This window comes from Trichechus manatus, unplaced genomic scaffold (assembly GCF_000243295.1).
Source record: "Trichechus manatus latirostris isolate Lorelei unplaced genomic scaffold, TriManLat1.0 scaffold00031, whole genome shotgun sequence".
NCBI lineage: Eukaryota > Metazoa > Chordata > Mammalia > Sirenia > Trichechidae > Trichechus > Trichechus manatus.
In genome coordinates this window covers 1,494,499-1,513,527 of record NW_004443967.1, presented here as the reverse complement: position 1 = coordinate 1,513,527, position 19,029 = coordinate 1,494,499, and the positions used below count along the sequence as shown (strand labels likewise).

The following is a 19,029-nucleotide window of genomic DNA, read 5'->3' as shown; positions in this document are numbered from 1 at the left end:
GTCAGCCTTTGCGACTCTCTTCCAGGGTAAAAACACCCAGAATGAAGTACTGATACATGGTTCAACATGGATAAACCTTAAAAATCCTATGCCAAGTGAAAGAAGCCAGACACAAAAGGCGACATGCTGTATGATTCCATTTCTATGCAATACCCAGAACAGACAAATCCATAGAAAGAGAAAGTTGACTAGTGGTTGCCAGGGGCTGAAGGACAGGGAGAATGGGGAGTAACTGCTTAGTGGATACTGAGTTTCCTTTCGGAGTGATGAGAATGTATTGGAACTAGACAGAGGTTGTGCAACATTGTGAATGTACTTAATGCCTCTGAATTGAACACTTTAAAATTTGAATTTTATCTCAACAGAACAAAAAACACCCAGTGCACTCATCTCAGTTCATTCTAAGGTCAGCATTTTTTTCTTTTTTTTAAGTTTTTAATCCTGGAGGATGCTGTGCAACTTTACCCCTTAAGAAACAAAAGAAGGAAGTTTCCTCTCTAATCTGACTCTATGAAAATGGCACATTTAGAGGAAAGAAATAATAAGAGATTTTGTAAAAGGAGAAGAAAAGAAAAATAGAAACTTGGATGGAAAAGGGCGAGCCTCCATGGAGACTAGCTCCTCGCTGGTATGAGCAGACTTGTGGTTATCGGTCATCATATAACAGCTTTTGGCCCTTCCTTGTCACACTTTCCCATCTAAGGCCTCATTCTCTCTCGCTGAGCAGCTCTACTCTCCCTTTGTCTCACTGCGTTGCCCACCTTTCAGAGCCAATGCAAAGACTCAAAGATGATATGGATTTGAGTGGGAGTCGCTGGGGTAGTGGTGGTATCAGAATCTCCTGGGAGACTTTCCCAAACTACCTTTGTTCACTAGCCTGAAACTCTGGATTAACTCTCCTGTTTGTAAATGAGCCCTAGATGGTTCTAACACCACCACCACTCCTCCACATCACCACTGAAAACAAAACCACCAATCTGGCCCAATTCCAGGTGGTGGAATTAGAAACTGATGCTCAAGAAGGGGTCTGACTTATCTGAGGATACAGTCACCCAGTAAAATGGAAAAGGAAGAGCATGGACCCAGCATCTCTCTGTCCAATGTTCCCTTTATCAACCATATAGGGTCTCCCTCAAAACACAGTCTATTCCTCATCATTCCCTCAGAGAAGCTGGGCACTCAAAGAGGAAGAATGAGGCATTGTTTGGGGCAGGACTGGGGCAAGAGGAGAGGAGGAGGAGTATAGCAGCAGAAGAGGCTTGTTTCTGTTGACTTTACTTCCCAGTCTGAACAAGGGCTGAACGTAGAGGCTGTGTGTGGTCAGGAAGAAGGCATTCTCTGATGGGGCAAACAAGCTTCTCTTAGCTCTCGGTCCCAGGGCAGCGCTCTTTAAGGGCAGGCCCCATGGGGCATCTGGTCTATCAAGGGAGCCTGAAATTGCAGGCAACTTGCAAATCTAGCTGATTGCACCAGCCATGAACAACAACAACGAACGACAAAAAGCCCTCTTATGCTCTCAGATGTTGCTATCGAGCTACCAGTTCTTGGAGTTGAATTCTCAGGAAGGGCTGTGTATTTCACCTACCTAGAGGAATGCTAAGTTCACTGAACACATCCTCTGGTTCCCAGGAAGGCAAAGAAAGGGGCTGTTTCAGCTCCACTTCGGTGTATTCTGGTGACCTCGCATCCAGGGATTTCATCACCCTGTACCTGGAGTTTTCTGCAAAACATGAGCCAAGGCAAAAAACTAAAGGAACACAACGTGCCTCAAAGAAGCAGTACTATTCTAGTTACCCATACTGTGTAATCGGGATTGTCCCTTAGGCTGCTGAATAACATGAAACTAGGAAAATAATTAGAACCAAAGAGCCATAATTTAGAGAAGGTTGCCAAAAGGTTGCTACACACAATAAAACGTGGCAAATCTGTGCATTCAGTCCAGGGGGAGTGGACTTTGATACCTTCAGTTTGGATGATCCACCCCCATGCCCTTCAACTCAGTATCATTCCATCTTTGCAGCCAGAAGAACTACTGAAGGACAAAAATTGTGCCGACGTCCAGGGAACACCGAGGCTGGCAAAAAAGGCAATGCTATTCTCACCCTAAGCCTGTCAAGCAGTGTCATTAACCATGAACTCAGAACACTGGGTAAGGTAATAAGCCACAAACATCAATGCGTGTTGAGACCTACACAACAAAATCAAAGGGGTTCAATCAGAGCAAGGTGACAATTTTGCTCCTCCTTTATCCTTGCCTTCTACAGAGCGAGCCTGGGCCTCAGGGTTTCTCTAGCAACAAGAAGGCAGTTCACGGCAGAGTTTCCATGGAGACCGAGATCTACACACGTGAAAAACACCTCAGGTCAGCATGACTGAGAAAAACCTGAGCCTCCAAGTCAACTACCAGCTCCTGCCACCCACAGAGCACTGGGCTGAAATATTTAAGACTTGCCCCTATATTTTTTGCCCCCTGGTTCTTGTTCGCCTTCTTTTAGCCTCTGGTATGCTGCAGGTCTTCCTTAAAATGAATCTCTAGTTCTTTCAAGAGGAGAGCCATAAGGGCTATTAGCCCTCCCTCCTCCTTCTTGCCTCTCTCCTGCCCATAGCCCTTGATGGAGTTGGTTGCCATTTGGCAGATAAGACCTGGCTTAGTCTATTTTAAACTCACTCTCATGATGTCACAGTGCTGGACACAGACACGACATCACCTCCAAGGGAGGCAAAGGAGGTCCCGGGACACGTCTTGTTTCACTGCCAGACCCTGGAGATAAATGGGTCTGAGGTAGAAAGAAGGGGAAAAGGTCTACCCCTTCCTTTAGGAGCCCCTCACTCCTTTCCCTGTCCTCTCCTTTCTCGCCTCCCACACTCCCGCCCCATCCCTCAGGCCTCACAGAATTCGTCTGGGTGGACCTCTGCCTTCAGACAAGAGAGGCTGCATGCTGATCCCACTCGTTTTGCTGATAATGCAAGCTCACTGTGGTTGTCAGAGTCCATATGGGCTCCTGCAAATTCAGAGAACACTGTCCTATCTGAGTTTGCTTCTTCGAAAACTTTCAGCCTCCTATCTGATTTCCTTTATACCATTCACCTAAATGGTCTTAACAGTTTAACCAGGATTTTAGAAGCTTGCCTCTGTGACTCAATTACTTCCTGCACCAGCTTGAATGCTAGTGGAAACCTTACTGATGTCCGTTCCAGCCTGCACATGCCCACACACTTCTTTAGGTGAGCAGCTGTCCCATCAACCCAACCGCACATGAGAAAAAGAGGAGGTAGTTACCCTGGGTCAACACTTCTTGGCAAGCCTGGCTTTGGAGGTCGGTTTCGGTGGGGGGGCTGGCTTTCTCCTCCAGGGGGCTGCCTTCGTAAGCCCCATCTTCGGGGGCTCCCCTGGCCTTACTGTCATCAAGGACTGGGCTAAGTTGCCGGGCCTTCTCCTCTGCTGGCTGGGGGGAAGACATTTGCTGGACTGCGGGGTCCAGACAAACATCTGCACTCTCCGCTCCCTTTGCCTCCTTCTCGCAGCAATCTGAAGCCGCCAGTAGTGAGTGGCCTACTTCGCATTCATCTGGCTTCTGCTCAGCATCCCGATTTAGGCCTGGCGTTTCCACGTCCATGTCACTGGGACAGCTCCCGGAAGTAGAAGGCAGTTCTCTGACCAACTTGAGGCTGATTTCAGGAGCCCCATTGCCCATGGTTTTGACGCCCTCCTTGGCAAAATCACTGGCCAAGTCCAGGTCTAAGGTGGTCGTCCCACAGGGGCATATTTCTGGGCAGGTTTTGTCTTTCTGGTCAATGGCCACAATTTCTTCCAGCTCTGGGATGTCTGGTTCCATGATAAAATCTTCTTCTTCCCCTACCTCATCCACTGTGACCAGCTCCTCCATGTTAGTGGGATACCAGCTCTCCCCTTCTGCCTCGCTTCCACTGTCCCAATCTTGTTCCTGTACAAAAATATACAATGGTGGTCAGGAAGTGGCTTAGGATGGGCCCTGGTATTCAAACAGAGGGCGCAAACCTTGACCACTAGGACCCTTCAAACCAGGGAGATCCTGAGCATTCTTCTAGCTGGGAGCAGTTACTGGGTAGTCAGGAGCTGTAAACCACTGACCCACACAAGGTCCCACATCACTGACTCATCCACACAGGATTTGGAAAAAGCCCTTAATGCTTAATCCATCACGTTTAAAGTGACACAAAGAATTTCAACCCCTGGCACGTAGTAAGTGTTCAATAAATAGTTTTTGAGTGAATGAATGACTAAGCTATAAACTTTAGATGAATCAGGTTGCTGGAGCTATTTCCTTGCATTTGGGGTATCGCTAAATGTAACTGGGGCAAAGTCCAACACAAAATTCCCCCAAGTACCCATTCCCAGCAAGGGTGAAACTTCCACAGTCATGGCTCACACTTGGCCCCTCCTGAAACTTTCCTCTTGGCATCCCAGCAGCCTACAGACCCAGCAGACAGATTTAGGAGATCAGCTTCCCTGATGACGATACCCATCTCTCCCGCCTCCACTGACTGGAAAGGCATGAAGCTAGTCACAGTCCAAGGACATTTGTTTTTGCTGTGGCAGTCCCTGCCCAGGAGGACTATAGCTGAGTTTTTCATTTTAATTAAGTAAAATAATCTTTACAAGCACAATAGATGTCTTGCTAATCCCAGGGTCTGGGCCTGCTGAGGTTAGGGCCCCAGCTCAAGAGCCTGAAGCCCTCGAGGGACCTGCTGGTCTATTTTGGGAGGCTGGCTCTGAAGCCTGAGTCTTTTCTGGGCACATGTTTTCTCTTACAAGGCACAGCCAAGTCGCTAGAGTATGAGGCAGAGCCCAGGCGTGTGGGTAAAGAGTGCCTCAATCAAGACTGTGAAGATCCCAGGCAAAAGCCATTCCTCTAAGAAGTGCTGGGAGGACCAGTTCATTCATGGAACCACTGGTAGGTCTTGGACACAGTCCACTTGGTGGGGCATCACTGGGTAGAACGGGGAATGGAGACTCCTATGACTTGGTCCCCAGTGGCTGTTGTGCAGATGTGGCTAAACTGCTGGTATCTTGGACAAACTTTACCTTCTTTTTCCTTGTGTTTTCTGGATCAAAGGACTCTGTTTCCTTCTCCTGCCTGTCCACTGACTGGGGGCTTTCTTCCATGCCCTCTTGTTCTTTTTCAGCCTTAAAAAAAAGATAAAAACAGAACAAACCTAAACAACGGTGAGCAGTGGCCAAGAAAAGAGGGAACAGCAAGGGAAAAATAACAATATTGAACACAACCAATAATAGTCAGGCGCACTTCACGTACATCGTTTTCTTTATCCTCACAAAACCCCTCAGAGGTAGGTGCTGTTATATTTTCATTTTACAGATGAGGAAACTGAGGCTTAGAGAGGTTAAGTAATTTGCTCAAGATCACACAGACAAATGGAAGCAAACAAATATCTTGAAGGCCGGCCCATGTCTGGTGGGTGGAGCAGGGAGGGCAGAAATCCTTGGCAAACTGTATTTTTGTAGCTGTGGAAGCCTGTAGACAACAAGGGTGAGCAAAGAAGGCCAAGGGTGAATTGACTTGGGCAGGCTCAGATCCTGGGATTAACAGTCATCCTGGTGACATCTCCCCAACAAACTCGTCTTGGACATACAAAATGACATTCAGGCCATTTACGGTAGGAAGGGGGTTGTCACCCAGTTGGTGCCCTTCTCATCTCTCTGTTGTCCTATCTTTGTCCTAGAGCTATAGCCCAAACTAGCAATCTCCTCCTTTCCTATTTTAACAATCTCTTCTGTTCCCTGCCCTTAATTAAACCCCTCATGATAATGCCCACGTCTATGAAACTTAACAACTGAAAGCCGGTTGAGACTTGGGGTCTCTAAACAGGGTGTGAGAGGCATTGGTGGTTCAGTGGTAGAATTCTCACCTTCCCTGCAGGAGACCCAGGTTCAATTCTAGGCCAATGCACCCCCCGCACAGCCATCACTCATCTGTCAATGGAAGCTTGCATGTCGCTGTGACGCTGAACAAGTTTCAGGTGGAGCTTCCAGACAAAGACAGGCTAGCAAGAAAGGCCTGACAAACTCCTTCCGAAAATCAGCCAATGAAAACCCTATATGGATCACAACGGTCCAATCTGCAGCTGGTCACGGGGATGGCTCAGGACCTGGCAGTGTTTCGTTCCATCATGCATGGGCTCGCCATGAGTCGACCTGATGGCAGCTAACAACAACCAGGGGTTAGCAAACTATACTCTGCAGGCCAAATCTGGCCTTCTGCCTGTTTTTGTATAGTCCATGAGCTATGAATGGTTTTTACATTTTTAAATGGTTGTATAAATACCCACATAATATCCTCAATTTTGCTTCTTGCTTCCCAAAGCCAAAAATATTTACTATCTGGCCCTTTATAGAAAAAGTCTGCCAACCCCTGCTTTAGAAATTTCTGGAGGACACACCCCCATGATTTAAACTTTGGCCACCAAATCAATGACTCCTCTCCAGTTTCCTCAGAGACCAATTGCATTTTCTAGACATTTCTGCCTGAGGTTGGTTCAAAATAAATGACTCTAGTTCTAATTTCTCACAATCAGACACACACCTCTTGAGCTGAGAAGCAGGCAGTCAGGGCGGAAGCTCAGGGTTGACTGGTTTAACCAGTTATTACTGGACAGGAACTGATAGTTCAAATTTTCAAGCCCTTGCTCTTTCCAATGTTTGCAGTGGAAGATTCCGCTGAAAAAACTTCGCTAAACTCTCCTGCGCTAACTTAAGTGCACAGCAGCCACAAATGCCTTTTTAGTCATCAGAACCCACAGCTTCCACCAACAGGTGACTTTATTTTTATATCCCTGAATAAACTAGCCATGGCCCTCCCTCATCAAAATAAATAATCCTTCCCGTTCCCAAGCAGTCCCTGCAGCCACATGCCTAGCTATTCGGGTCAACACACCAAGGAGACCTACTCCAGTTCAAGCTGGCGGAAGGCAGGGGCAGCCTTGCTGGGCCTGAAGCCCCCCACCAGCTGGGCCCCTGCTGGTCCTTCTTGCAGGCAAAGGAAACAGGGCCTTTCAGGGCTTCCCTCTGCCCTGGGATCACTTCCAGGCGAGAGCAGCAGTTTAAGGGAAACAGACAAATGCCACCAGTGCACCCGGCAGCCCACTCCAGCTCAAGGACCAAGATATGCAGTCTCAACTGTTGGAAGCAGGGCTGAGCTGCCCCCACGGGGCTAGGGCTACTGCTAAACTGCCTCCTGACTGCTCTCCCATGTCTGCTCTGTGCCCTCCTTCCCAGTCTACTCTCCCCAAAGCAATCACAGTGATTGTTCCAAAATGTAAAACCCCAACTGCTTGCTTAAACATTTCATTTGCTTCTTCTTTCATTTATGATAGAGACAAAAATCTTTGATCTGCCTGCAGGGCACTGCAGGATGTGGCCCCTGATGACACGTCAGCCTGACCTGCTACCTTTCTACTCCCAGCTCTCACTGCTCCAGCAATCCCGGCCTCTCTGGTCCTCCAGCCACCGGCCCCTTGTACATGCTGTTCCCACTGTCCTCCTTCTCTTTCATCCAGTAAATGCCCACCATTCCTTCAAATCTCAGAAATCATCGTCCTAACCCAGGGAAGCCTCTGATGCATTGCAGGCAGTAACAGCACCATCTCCGTCTCCTCCTGAGCACTCGGCAGTCACGCTCTACCATTCAGTTGAGGAATTATTTGACTAGTACATCTTCTCCACGAAGCTGTGAGCTCCATGACATGAGGGGTCCTTTCAGTCTTCACTCACAACTGCAGCCCCAGTGCTAGGTACTCTGTGGATATTGATCAGTAAAAGAACGCAGATTGGTAGGAGGGGGTGGAGTGGATAATAAGCTTGCACCTGCCTCCCAGCAAGCTTGGGTCTCTGTCTGGGATCTGAACTAAGCATGCTGCTGTTAGGTGCCACCAAGTTGATTTTGACTCATAGCGACCCCATGTGACAGAGTAGAACTGCCCGCTGGGGTTTTCTAGGTTGTAATCCTTAGGGAAGCAGATTGCCAGGTCTTTCTCCTGTGAAGCCGCTGGGTGGGTTTGAACTTTGTGGTTAGTAGCTGAGCACTTAACCGTTGAACCACTAATCAATAAGTGGTTTGTATATTTCTCCTTTGTATGGATTTTTCATAGTGGGGGTTGCAATCCAGGGGCTTTTGGGCTGCATCTGGCCCACAGACATGTTTTGGTCTATACAGTTTCTACAATGTACGAAATTCATACAGATTTGGTCTTACTCTAGAGAAATGGGAGATAGGGCAGCATGGGTCTGGCATTCCTGAATGGCAGCCACAGAATGGAGCTGAGCAGTGGCTGGCCACCTCCAACGGACAGGCACCTCCTCCTTGGTCGGCCACAGTCCCATCATTCCCCCTTGGCTTCACTCGTTTGAGTCACCTGCCTGGCTTCCTTTCCAGAAAGGAAGGGATCTGTTATGGATTCCCCAAGTTGTTATGCTGAAGTCCTAACCCCGGTGCCTGCGAAAGGGACCTTGTTTGGGAAAAGGGTCTTTAAAGATGTTATTAGTTAAATGAACACGAGGTCATACTGGAGTAGGGTATGTTCTAATCTAATCTGAGTGGCGTCCTTATAAAAGGCGAGTGGAGAAGTGACACAAAGAGGCTGACAGAGGGAAAGCGGCCATGTGACAATGGAGTTATGCTACAGCTGCAAGCCAGCAAACACCTGGGGCTACCAGAAGCCAGAAGAGACCAGAAAGGATCTTCCCCTAGAGCCTACAGAGAGAACATGGCCCTACCAACACCTGATTCAGACCACAAGTCTCCAGAACCGTGAGATGATACATTTCTGTTATTTAAAGCCACACACTTTGTGGTGTTTTTGGTACAGCAGCTTAGGAAACTGACACAGCGTCTGAGTCTGTAAATCCTAATCTCTCCTGCCACTAAGTGTTCCTTTCCCCTTGTGTTCCTGATTGAGCAATCTGATGTCTTTCCTTCTTCCTCTGTTCTTGTGGTCAGGGCTGGGTCTCATGCATGGCCCTGGCCATCCACAAACTCTGAGCAGCACAAACACTGGGTGCTCCACCATGGGTGCTTTCTCCAGAGATCTCAGAGATCTCGTTAAAGTCCTACAATAGCCTTTGTGTCCACACCCATTTTACAGACAAGAAAATTGAGGCACAGGAGAACAGGGTGTGACCTGGTTCTCAGAAGCCAGATCTTTGCCTCCAGACTCTGGCTTCGGTCATTCATTCATTCAAAAGACACTTATCAAGCGCCCACTATGTGCCAAGCCCTAATCTAAGGGGCTGGGGACACAGTAGAGAACAATGCAGACAAAAACTCCTGTCCCCATGGAGGTTATATTTAGGGGGTGGGGGGTGGGGGGACAGAGAGGATAGACATGAAATTAAATAAACAGATTAGGTGATGGGTTAGAAGGCAGAGAGTGCTACTAAAAAAGGAAAGCGGGAAGAGGGAGAAGTTGGCTGGGGGTGTTGGGATCTTACGTAGTGGCCAGCAAAGACCTTGCAGAGAAGGTGACAATGAGTAAAGACTCAAAGGATGTGAGGAGCAAGCCACATGGACTTTGAGAGGGTAGGGGACCTCCTAGGCAGGGGGAGCGTGTGCACGGGCTCTGTGGTGGGAGGTGCCTGGTTTAGTGGAAGAATAGCGAGGACACCACCCTTAGACCTGCTGCGTCATTCCCAAGTTCAGTTGCTGCCTGTTCCCTACTCTGGTGACAACTCTGTGGGGATCTGGGCTTTTCTCGAGTTTATGATACAGAATTTTTTAAATCAGTGAGAAAAACTCTTTTTCTGCTGTTATTTCAACAATGTTGGGCTGCCTGGCTCCAAACCCGCACAAACAAGTCCCTACCAACCCCACTCTATGGCTATAAGAAGCAGAGTTAACTAGAGGGACAGAACTATGGGGAAACCCCTAGGGTTTTCTGGAAATCCCCTCTTTTTTTTTAAACATCAGGCCTCCTAAGATAGCCCATAGTGCATGTCACCTTAAATAGGCAATGTGATACAAACCAATGGGAAGCAGGGTAGGTGAAATAACAGGAGAAATAAGGTTACCAAAGAAGAGTCTAAGAAGCGTGGGTAGGAATACAAAGAGGTAACTCCACTCCTTCGCTTGGGGGACAGGGAGTTTGCAGATGGTGGTAGGGAGGTGTGTATATAGGGTCCTGACTTGAGCCCCTGCCACTTCTTGCTCTTCTGTGTCTTTTCTTGAGGCACTGACCCATTGCCAGCTCCAAGCATATACACTCTTCTTAAAAACATCCATTGGTTCACCAGCTTCTCAGGCCCCAGTTCAAGTCCCCAGTGAAGCACCTGAGACTCTTCATGAGTCCACCTCATCCACGCCCCCGATCTCATCTCCTGCTCTTCCCCCACTATACCTGTCAAGAAAAATTGTAGCTGACTTTGAAATGGGCAAAAAAGATTACTGGGTGTCCTTTGCATGGAATGTGGACAGTTGACTAGCATACTCAGGTTATCTGATTCTTTTGGGGTCTGCACCTTTCATTTCTTAGACTGAGCTATCTTACAACTATGGAAATTGCAGAAAACTGATAGTAATGCAAATGATTCCTGTTCATAGAGATGCAAGTGTATTTTATGGGTAGCAATACAATTGATTTCCTGCCCCTGATGAAAGAGGCCAGTTCTACATTTATTAGCTAATTCATTTCAGCATTCCTCATTGCCTATATATGTGCATGCTCCTTGGGTTCTCCTTTGAATTGGTTTTTACCTCTTGGTGCATTAATTAACGAGTTAAAGAAAATCTTTGATATATATTCTTTTTATATTTGCATGAAGGTCATGATTTTACTTTTAAAAAAATTATCCTTTGCTATGTCCTAAAACTGTAGCCACTCTAAGCATCTTCAGGTTCTTCAAAACAGTCTTTCTTTTTGACTTTTGCCCTTGCTGCTTCTTCTATGGAGAGTCCCAAACTCCTTTTTCTCCATCTTCAATACCCAATTCAAATATCACCTCCTCTGTGCAGCTTCCCTCTGCAGAATTACTAATTGCTCACATAGCAGTTTTTCTACCATCTATTCCAGCATGGGTCCTATTGTATTTAAGTTATTTTTTATAGGTCTGTTTTTACCATTAGACAGACCTTGGTCTCTGCCACAACATGGACTATGTCCACTTCACCTTTGGGACCCTGTGTCTAGCATGCTGTCTGGGAAAGCGGGACTCTAGCAATTCATGTGGAAAGGAACACTGAAATACTGGCCGTAAGTATGACTCCTTCAGTGTTTTATGGAGTTGAGAACTGGGCCCATTATTTGGACTCAATAGTTATCACCAACTCCTGGGTCAGGGTGTCTAGAAGATACACATGGAGGATTGTGAAAATTAGGGTCTCTATGCAGACCCCTGCCCCAACTTCCATTATCCCACCCCTACTTAAATGTAAGAGACTCTGGCAAGAAGGAAGTGTAAACCAAGTTAGAATATAAACCTTGTACCCAGTGTCATTCTCATGATCCACAGTGTGAACTGAAGTAACACAACAAGTTGCAAAGTCCTTTCAGATGCCTGGATGAAAGAGTCTAGCTAATTGCGGTGCATTTTTACTAATGCGGAAGTAAAACACTGTGGGCAGTTGACTATGTCTAGAGAAACACACCAAGCCCTGGGCATCCAGTATAATTCAGTGGGTGGTAGCTGCTTCTCTTACCACCTCTCTTTGAAGCCCCAGGATTGGTAGATGCTTTTGGCAGGAGAGAGGACTGAGTAGACCAAAGATCTAATCTCCCTTGGCACACTCTGTGGGTGCAAACACTTCAGGGCCACTCCACCTTGCACAAACAAGACCACAGAAGCCTCTGTGTCAAGTCCCACCCTATCTTCCAGTAAAGGTAGGAGGGTGCAGTGGGATTCGGTGCCAAATGGCCTGGGTGTAATCTCAGTTCTACCATTTTCTGACCATGTGTCCTTGAGCAAATAACTTAGGCTATCTGTGCCTCAGTTTCCTCATCTGGAATAATGCTGTGAGAATTAAATGACTTCACTGAGATAAAGTGTTTAGCACAGTACCTGGCAAATAGTAAGCATTCAATAAATATCTGTTCATCATCCTCCTTATATTATTATTATTACTATTTTTCTCCCTGGCTGAGCCCTGGCAGCACAGTGGTTAAAGCACTTGGCTGCTAACCAAAAGGTCTGCAGTTCAAACCCACCAGCCACTCTGCAGGAGAAAGATGTGGCAGTCTGCTTCCATAAAGATTACAGCCTTGGAAACCCTATGGGCCGGTTCTACTCTGTCCTATAGGGTAACTATGAGTCAGAATCGACTCAGTGACAACAGGTTTGGTTTTTTTGTTCGTTTTATTATTCTCCTTTGGGAACTGCCTCACCTTACCTAGGGAAGAGATTGTATCATTACCTCATTCTCTGCCATTTTGCTTTCTTTTCTATCATCAGCTCCTTCTTGGTCTCTATCAGATCTCTTGGTTTTATTTTTCTCACTCTGCTTGGCCTTGGCCCTCTCAGGGGCCCTTGTGACCTTTGGCTCCAGCCCGTCTTCCTTGCCTGAGTCTTCAGGGTGAGGGTGTCTGCTCTCCCGCAGCCTGGACTCATCCTTCCTCCTGGACCTCCCGGGAGCATCCTGCTGCTGCTTTAGGTACTTGTCCAACTTGGCTTTGGGCTCTTTCCAGTAGTAGCCATCTTCCCGGCTTTTGTAGCTGGACACAGTGTGGGGCAGACTGGGAGACCCAGACCTCAGGTACTTTTCTCGGTGGCCCCTTCCTCCTTCGAGTCGCTCATCTAACTCAGCTTTGTCCAGTTGCCGGGGGTAGTGTTTGCGATCATGCACCCACATGTCTGTTCGGTCCCTCTTGTCCTCCCCGTTCTCCCTCCAGGGGGCTGGGTCTCGCTCTTCCTCCCTCCTGGCATAGGGAGAGTGCTCCCACGAGTCCCTGCCATTGCCCCAGTCGGCCCTGGAGGGGCCTGGAGGACTGTGGGAAGAGCTGCAGGAGGTGAAGCTTGGAGTGTGAGACCTCGGGGAGAGCGAGCGGCTCACCGGACTGCGGGACCGTGGCCTTTCTGGGCCATATCTGTGAGGGAACAAAGAAGCTGGCTTTAGAATCTGTTCACATACCCACTCGACATACACACAGATACATATAGTCTCACGCATAGGTATACTGTGCACATAACACTCTTAGGTCATACACCCATCACTCATAACTGTACAGAACCACAGAAAGCCTTTTCCTCCATCCTGGTTTCTATAAGGAGTCCCTAGGTGGTGCAAATAGTTCACATGCTTGGCTGCTAACTGAAAGTTTAGAGGTTCAAGTCTACCTACAGGTACCTCAGAAGAAAGGCCTGGCTATCTACCTCCAAAAAACTAGCCATTGAAAACCCTACGAAGCACAGTTCTACTCTGACACACGTAGAGTATCCATGAACTGGAACTGACTCGATGGCAACTTGGTTGGTTTGGGCTGGTTTCTGTGAGAAATGGCTTTCCCTAAGCACAGCCCTGACTGCTTTCTGCCCATTTATTTCTTCCACTCATGGGAATTGGGAGGAATCATTGGATTGGTTTGGCTCAGTGTCATCTTTCTTCCTCTTGGAAGTGAGCTATACTCGGAGAGCAGGACTCTCCTCTGGGGCATCTGAAGTGAGATAGTGGGGCGAGGCTTGCCCTGGTCTGCCTGGAGGGTAAGGCTGACTAACCCCGACGTTCAATTAGCCAGCCTCTTTGTTCTAAGACTTGAAGCCACTCCTCCACCTGGCCCTGCTGGTGTCTCAGATGAAGAAACTGCAATCCAGAAAAGGACTCCGACCTGCCCAAGGTTCTAAGCAAGACCTCCTAGTCCCTGCTCCACTCTGCCACAGAACTGCAGTTGAACAGTGTAGCTTAATGCACGTCTTAAAAAAAACCCCAAACACACAAAAATCCCAACCTCAATGGTTACATACCAAGATATTTATAGATACACACTGTGAAGGCTGTTTGCTCATTAAGCAAGTCAACTGAGTCATATTCCTGATATTCAAAAGGACAGGCATTTTTCATTTGGTTCCCAAATATAAGGAAACCATGTAGCCCTCACCAGTCTGGGGCCGCCAGGACGTGGCCCATGAAGACCAGGCTGCACAGACCATCATGGAGGACACATCCTAGGCTCATGCCCTCTACAGTGAGGTTAGAGCACCATCTGTGGCAGCCCTGGGAAACAACCACAGAATGTGCCAGCCAGTGCCCACGCCTGCTGTTTTCCACCTTGAATCTCCACAGGGACCATCTTTGTGGGGGAGTGCTGTGGTAAACTTGTAGCCTCAACTTGGAACGGACACAAACTTAAGTTGGAAGAAATGGGTTGGAATACTGAATGCATTCAATGTTCAGAGTAAATGACCAGTCAAGTAACTGCTTTTTTTGGACCATCTACATTTCTGTTCCTACATCTGCATGAAAAATCAAGAGCTGGCTCGAAGCAGAACACAAATACACACATATATATATACACACACACACACACTCTGTCACTCACACACACTTCCTGGCTGTTTGGGAGAGTGTAGACTTGATCCCAAAGGGACAAATGTTAACAGAACCCCTCCTGCATTCCTTTCCAGAAAAGGAGAAGCAGCTGAGAAGAAGCCCAGCATCTTGCATCTTTCTGAGGTTTAACCTGAGCAGAACTTCTGAACTGGACTGCTCAGAAAAGCAGATGGATAAGGCAGGGCAGGGCAGGGCTTGACTCAAATACACCTAAGAAGGAGAAAGAGGAGTGTTTTCCAACTGCCCAGAATCTTCCCTGAGACCTAGGGCCGGGGCCTCACCTGTCTGCTTCCCAGAACATGTCCCTCTCCCTCTGGGAATGGATGTCCTGGATGATGGCGGCCACAGTTTTCCCCGGTTTCTAGACAAAGTCAGAGAGACCACCATCAGAAGGAGGGAGGTAGTGACGGAGGGGTGAGGGAAGAAGGGAGGCATTTAAAACTTAGAAGGAAGTTTGAAGACCATGGACTGTAGCCTCCACATTTTACACATCTGGAAACTGAGACCCAGAGAGGTTGAGGCAGAGTCTCTGCCTTGCCCAACTCCAGAGACACCAGCGACATTGTGTTCTAAGTAGATAGTGACTCCTGAGTTGTGCTGGGTTAAGGGACACGTTCAAGGTCATACCTGGAGCCCTGGTTGCACAGTGGTTAAGAGCTCGGCTGCTAACCAAAAGGTTGGCAGTCCGAATCCACCAGCCGCTCCTTGGAAACCCTATGGGGCAGTTCTACTCTGTCCTATAGGGTCTCTATAAGTCAGAACTCAACAACAGAAATTTTAATTCCAAGATCCTTTCCATGCCCCATGCCCCTTTCAACATCTTACTCTGGTGTGTTCATCCAGGGGGGTCATTTGATGCTCAAAGAAAATCTGTTATGTAGGCAGAGTAGGCACCAGGATCCATGTTTCACAGCTGAGAATATAAGGTGCCCAAAGGCTCTACTCATGCCATAGGTCACTAAATGGTGGTTGTGCTGGGACAGGACCAATTCCAGCCCCTAAATCCCAACCAAAGCCCTTTCCTAAAGCCAGAATGGGCAAACAATAACAAAATAATGGAAAACAACAAATGATTTTTTAAAAAATAAATTCACAAGCACAAAAGAAAAGCCAAGAGCATTTCCCAAAGACTACACAGAATTCATCAACTTAATAAGAATGTAACAGCAGGGTGAATTTTATGGTATGTGAATTATATCTCGATAAAGCTATTATTTTTTTAAAAAAAGGACTAAAAAAATCTTATTCTGTAATGTGAACTTTTGATAGTTTTATTAAGAAATTTAATCAACTGCCTTTTTTATCCTTGATCTTTTTTTCCAAAAAGTTGACAAAGAATCATAAAATCTTGAAGAGCTATACAAACTTTAGGTATCATCAGGTATCATCATACAGGCAGGAAGACAAGGACCAGAGACATGAAGTGAGCTTGCTGGGACCAGAATTCTCTGAGTGCTCTAAATGGCATGGCTGCTTGCCTGTGTGATGGTTAAGATCGAAGGTTGGGCTGGCAAAACCACTAAGCAAAGGAGAGATGAAGGAAGAGCTGCCTGTGGTTTCAAGGTAAGAGGTCAGGCCTAGGACATAGGGAAGGTATATAAAATGCTTAACACAGGGAGAGATCTCTCGTCTAGTTCTCAAGATGCCAAAAAACAGCCAAAGAGAAGACGGCAGCCCCTATCCGCTGTGGCTGTGAGAAAGTAGGAATTCAGGAAGCCAGTAAATTCTGTAAAGGCCTAGGAACTGGTCAGGATGTTCACCCTAACAAAGCCCTTACTGCTTTGGCAAATGGCCTCTTACATATGAATATAGCTATAAAGGTTGATCCCCTGTAAGTGTACGAAAGTGCCACCTGCGACTAACCAGCTCACCTAGGCCTTGTACAGACAGAGCTCCGGAGAGCTGGTGGGCACCATGAGGACCAAGTACAAAGACCATAATCTGTCGTCACCATCACTAGGGAGGCCAAATGCTGGGTGCCAAATCCATGGATCCCATTGCCAAGCTGGAAAAGACAAAGGCTAAAGAATGTGCCACCAAAGAGGGTTAAATTCACCATGGCAACTTTTCAGAACAGAAAAATAAAAATTCTCCAAGGAGTTTGGATGGGGGGACTTTCTGTAGTACAAAGAGTCCCCAGAGTCTCAAACTGTTTTCTTCTACTCCTCTGGAAGCTGAAATTTTCCTGACCATTCCTTCCAGCCCAGACCCAGGAAAGCCTGGGGTAAGAGGAGTGTGGCCTTGTCAGAAAGGAGCTGAGGCTCTGCAGATTACTGAGGGGCAGCCGGGATGGGGGTGGGGTGGGGGTTGAGACCAGCAGGGCTGGGGCAAGTCAGGCCATGGTGAGGGTCAGAGGCATTCCAGGAGCTTGAGGTCCCTTAGCACCATGCTCATCACTGACAGTACTTCACTCCCTGTCCCATGTCCTCCCCCTCTGCTGAAGGCTGAGCTGGCCTTCAGGTACCACTGATAAAAACATCCTCTAGTGGCCACTGGAATGCCCTGAGCAGGGGCCCATGCAGTCCCCCAGATCCAAGAGGCTTATTTAGAGGGACTCTCTGGGGACCAGAAGAGCCTCTTCTTGGCTTAAACATTCCCTGCCCCTTATTTTCCCCAACATAGAATATCTTCCTGGGGCCACATTCAGCCCAGGGCCCTCTGGAGTTACTTATATTCAGGCCACAGGTCCCCAGAGAGCCAGGGCCCCGGGTTGCTCATCTTCACACAGCACCAGCACAGAGCCTTGCATGGACCAGGTGCTCCATGATACCGGTTCCAAGATGGAAGGCTGGATGGATGGGAGGATGGTGCTACAGAGATTGCTATCAAATGAGGAGCACAGTCAACAAATAGCTACACACTGGGGCTGCTCATCACTGGCATTATGACCCCTTCTGAGGATCAGAGGGCCAGTTCCTCTGTTTTAAGTGATTGTTGAAAAGGGTTTAGCACTCTCTGGACCAAACACCCTGCCAGCAGGCATCTGAGAAGGGGAGAGACATGGCTAAAGGTTTTCAGATAACAGAAATGAATTCTCAGAGACCCAAGAAAATCCCCTTAACCTTTCTCTTTGGGTCCAGTCTCTGCATCCTGTGGTTAAAGGTGTAAAGGAGACAAGTTAAATGCAGCTGTGCTCACCTGAGAAAAATGGAAATAAGGGAGGTCTATGATGACATTTGGGGTAGAAAATTTCAAACACAGACAAAAGTCAAGAGAATGGTATATTGAACCCCAATGAATCCATTACCCATCTTCAAAATTCTGAGCAAGCTTGTTTCATCTAACTCCCTATCCTCTTTCCCTGCCCCCTAAATCATGATATCTTTTCATCCATTCATGATAACACTGACGCGGCTCAACAACTCACAGGGGACCATCCACTTGGGTGAGATCCCAAGTCCCCTGCAGTCCTAGGGAAGGGCTGACATGCACCAAAGTGGGCACCACGATTTGAGAATCTCAACCCAGAAAGAACAGCCCCAGCACGGGCCCCCAGTGGGCTGGGTCACCAGAGGTCAAGGCTCTTTGCCTGTGGGGGACTCACATTCATCACCTATAAAGGTGGGATAATGAGGCCCATCTGGCATCCACCAATAGCTTCAGGGCATGGCAGGCTACACTGATAAGTCAACATGAAAGGAACTGCTAGAGAGTTCAATGTCCTCTGAGGGCTCTGCAGCTGTTTTACATACCTCAAGAGTCCTGGGCTGATGCTGAAACCTTTCAGATGAGCCCTGAATTCATCAGAGCCCGAGCCTGTCAAAGAAGCCCTGATTGTTTTCAACATTACTATGTTTTCCAGCTTCAACGCTGCTTCTCACCTGATTCCTTCTGCCTGAAAGCCCCTTCTCTGTTTAAGTAAATTCCCCTTACCCTTTAAGGTCCTGCTCAGTAGTCTCTCCCTTCCTCACGCTCGTTAAGTCACAATGCCTTCTGTTACTCAGCTTCTACGGTAGCTTCTGAACTTATGCATTCATGTTTAAATCTTGTATAACTTTGCAAAAGAATAGTTTGCCTATCCAGTTAAATTGCAAACTCCCAAATAAGGACCATATCTTACATGCATCAACACTTTTAGCACAACCACTTACCCAGAGAAGTCCTTCAATCATCATTTGCTGATTTAATTTTTACCAACTGAGGGTATCATGGACCACTCACAACATCGCTTCCCAGGGGCTCTCTTTGTGGCTAGAAGGCTGGGCTGTGATTCAGAAATCAGACCCTCTGCCCCTAGAACTGCCTGGAAGCTATCTTAGCTCCAGCTCAAAATACTGAATTTGAGAATCTCAGGGCCAGGGAACCTGAAGACTCCCTCTGATGATTCTCTGATGTAGTGACTGGAAAATACTGGTTTAAATTACTCCAAGTTCCCTTCTGCAGCTAAGATGCTATGATGTTGTACTCAGTGGAAAAGTCTTTATAGAACAACCCAGAAAAGAGTCTGATATTCTTGTCCAGGTCTGCAAGAAGGAAAACAGCCTAAGATCTTGAGAAGCTTGAG

At 47.4% G+C, this 19,029-nt stretch overlaps 1 protein-coding gene and 1 long non-coding RNA gene across 2 annotated transcripts in view; one reads left to right on the top strand and one right to left on the bottom strand.

The window, feature by feature from the left end:
• Positions 1-19,029, bottom strand: part of RBM20 (RNA binding motif protein 20) — a 209,983-nt gene that overhangs the window by 9,410 nt on the left and 181,544 nt on the right. The window contains exons 8-13 of the mRNA XM_004374842.2: positions 14,807-14,886; positions 12,396-13,065; positions 7,262-7,274; positions 5,066-5,157; positions 3,281-3,944; positions 1,586-1,720 (exon numbers count right to left, since the gene is read on the bottom strand). Coding sequence (XP_004374899.1) covers positions 1,586-1,720; positions 3,281-3,944; positions 5,066-5,157; positions 7,262-7,274; positions 12,396-13,065; positions 14,807-14,886 — 1,654 coding nt within the window. The remainder of the gene's footprint in view (positions 1-1,585; positions 1,721-3,280; positions 3,945-5,065; positions 5,158-7,261; positions 7,275-12,395; positions 13,066-14,806; positions 14,887-19,029) is intronic.
• Positions 4,829-9,150, top strand: LOC111820257 (uncharacterized). Its single transcript, XR_002823804.1, has 3 exons — positions 4,829-4,934; positions 5,167-5,328; positions 8,609-9,150. It is a non-coding gene; the product is annotated as an uncharacterized LOC111820257 (long non-coding RNA).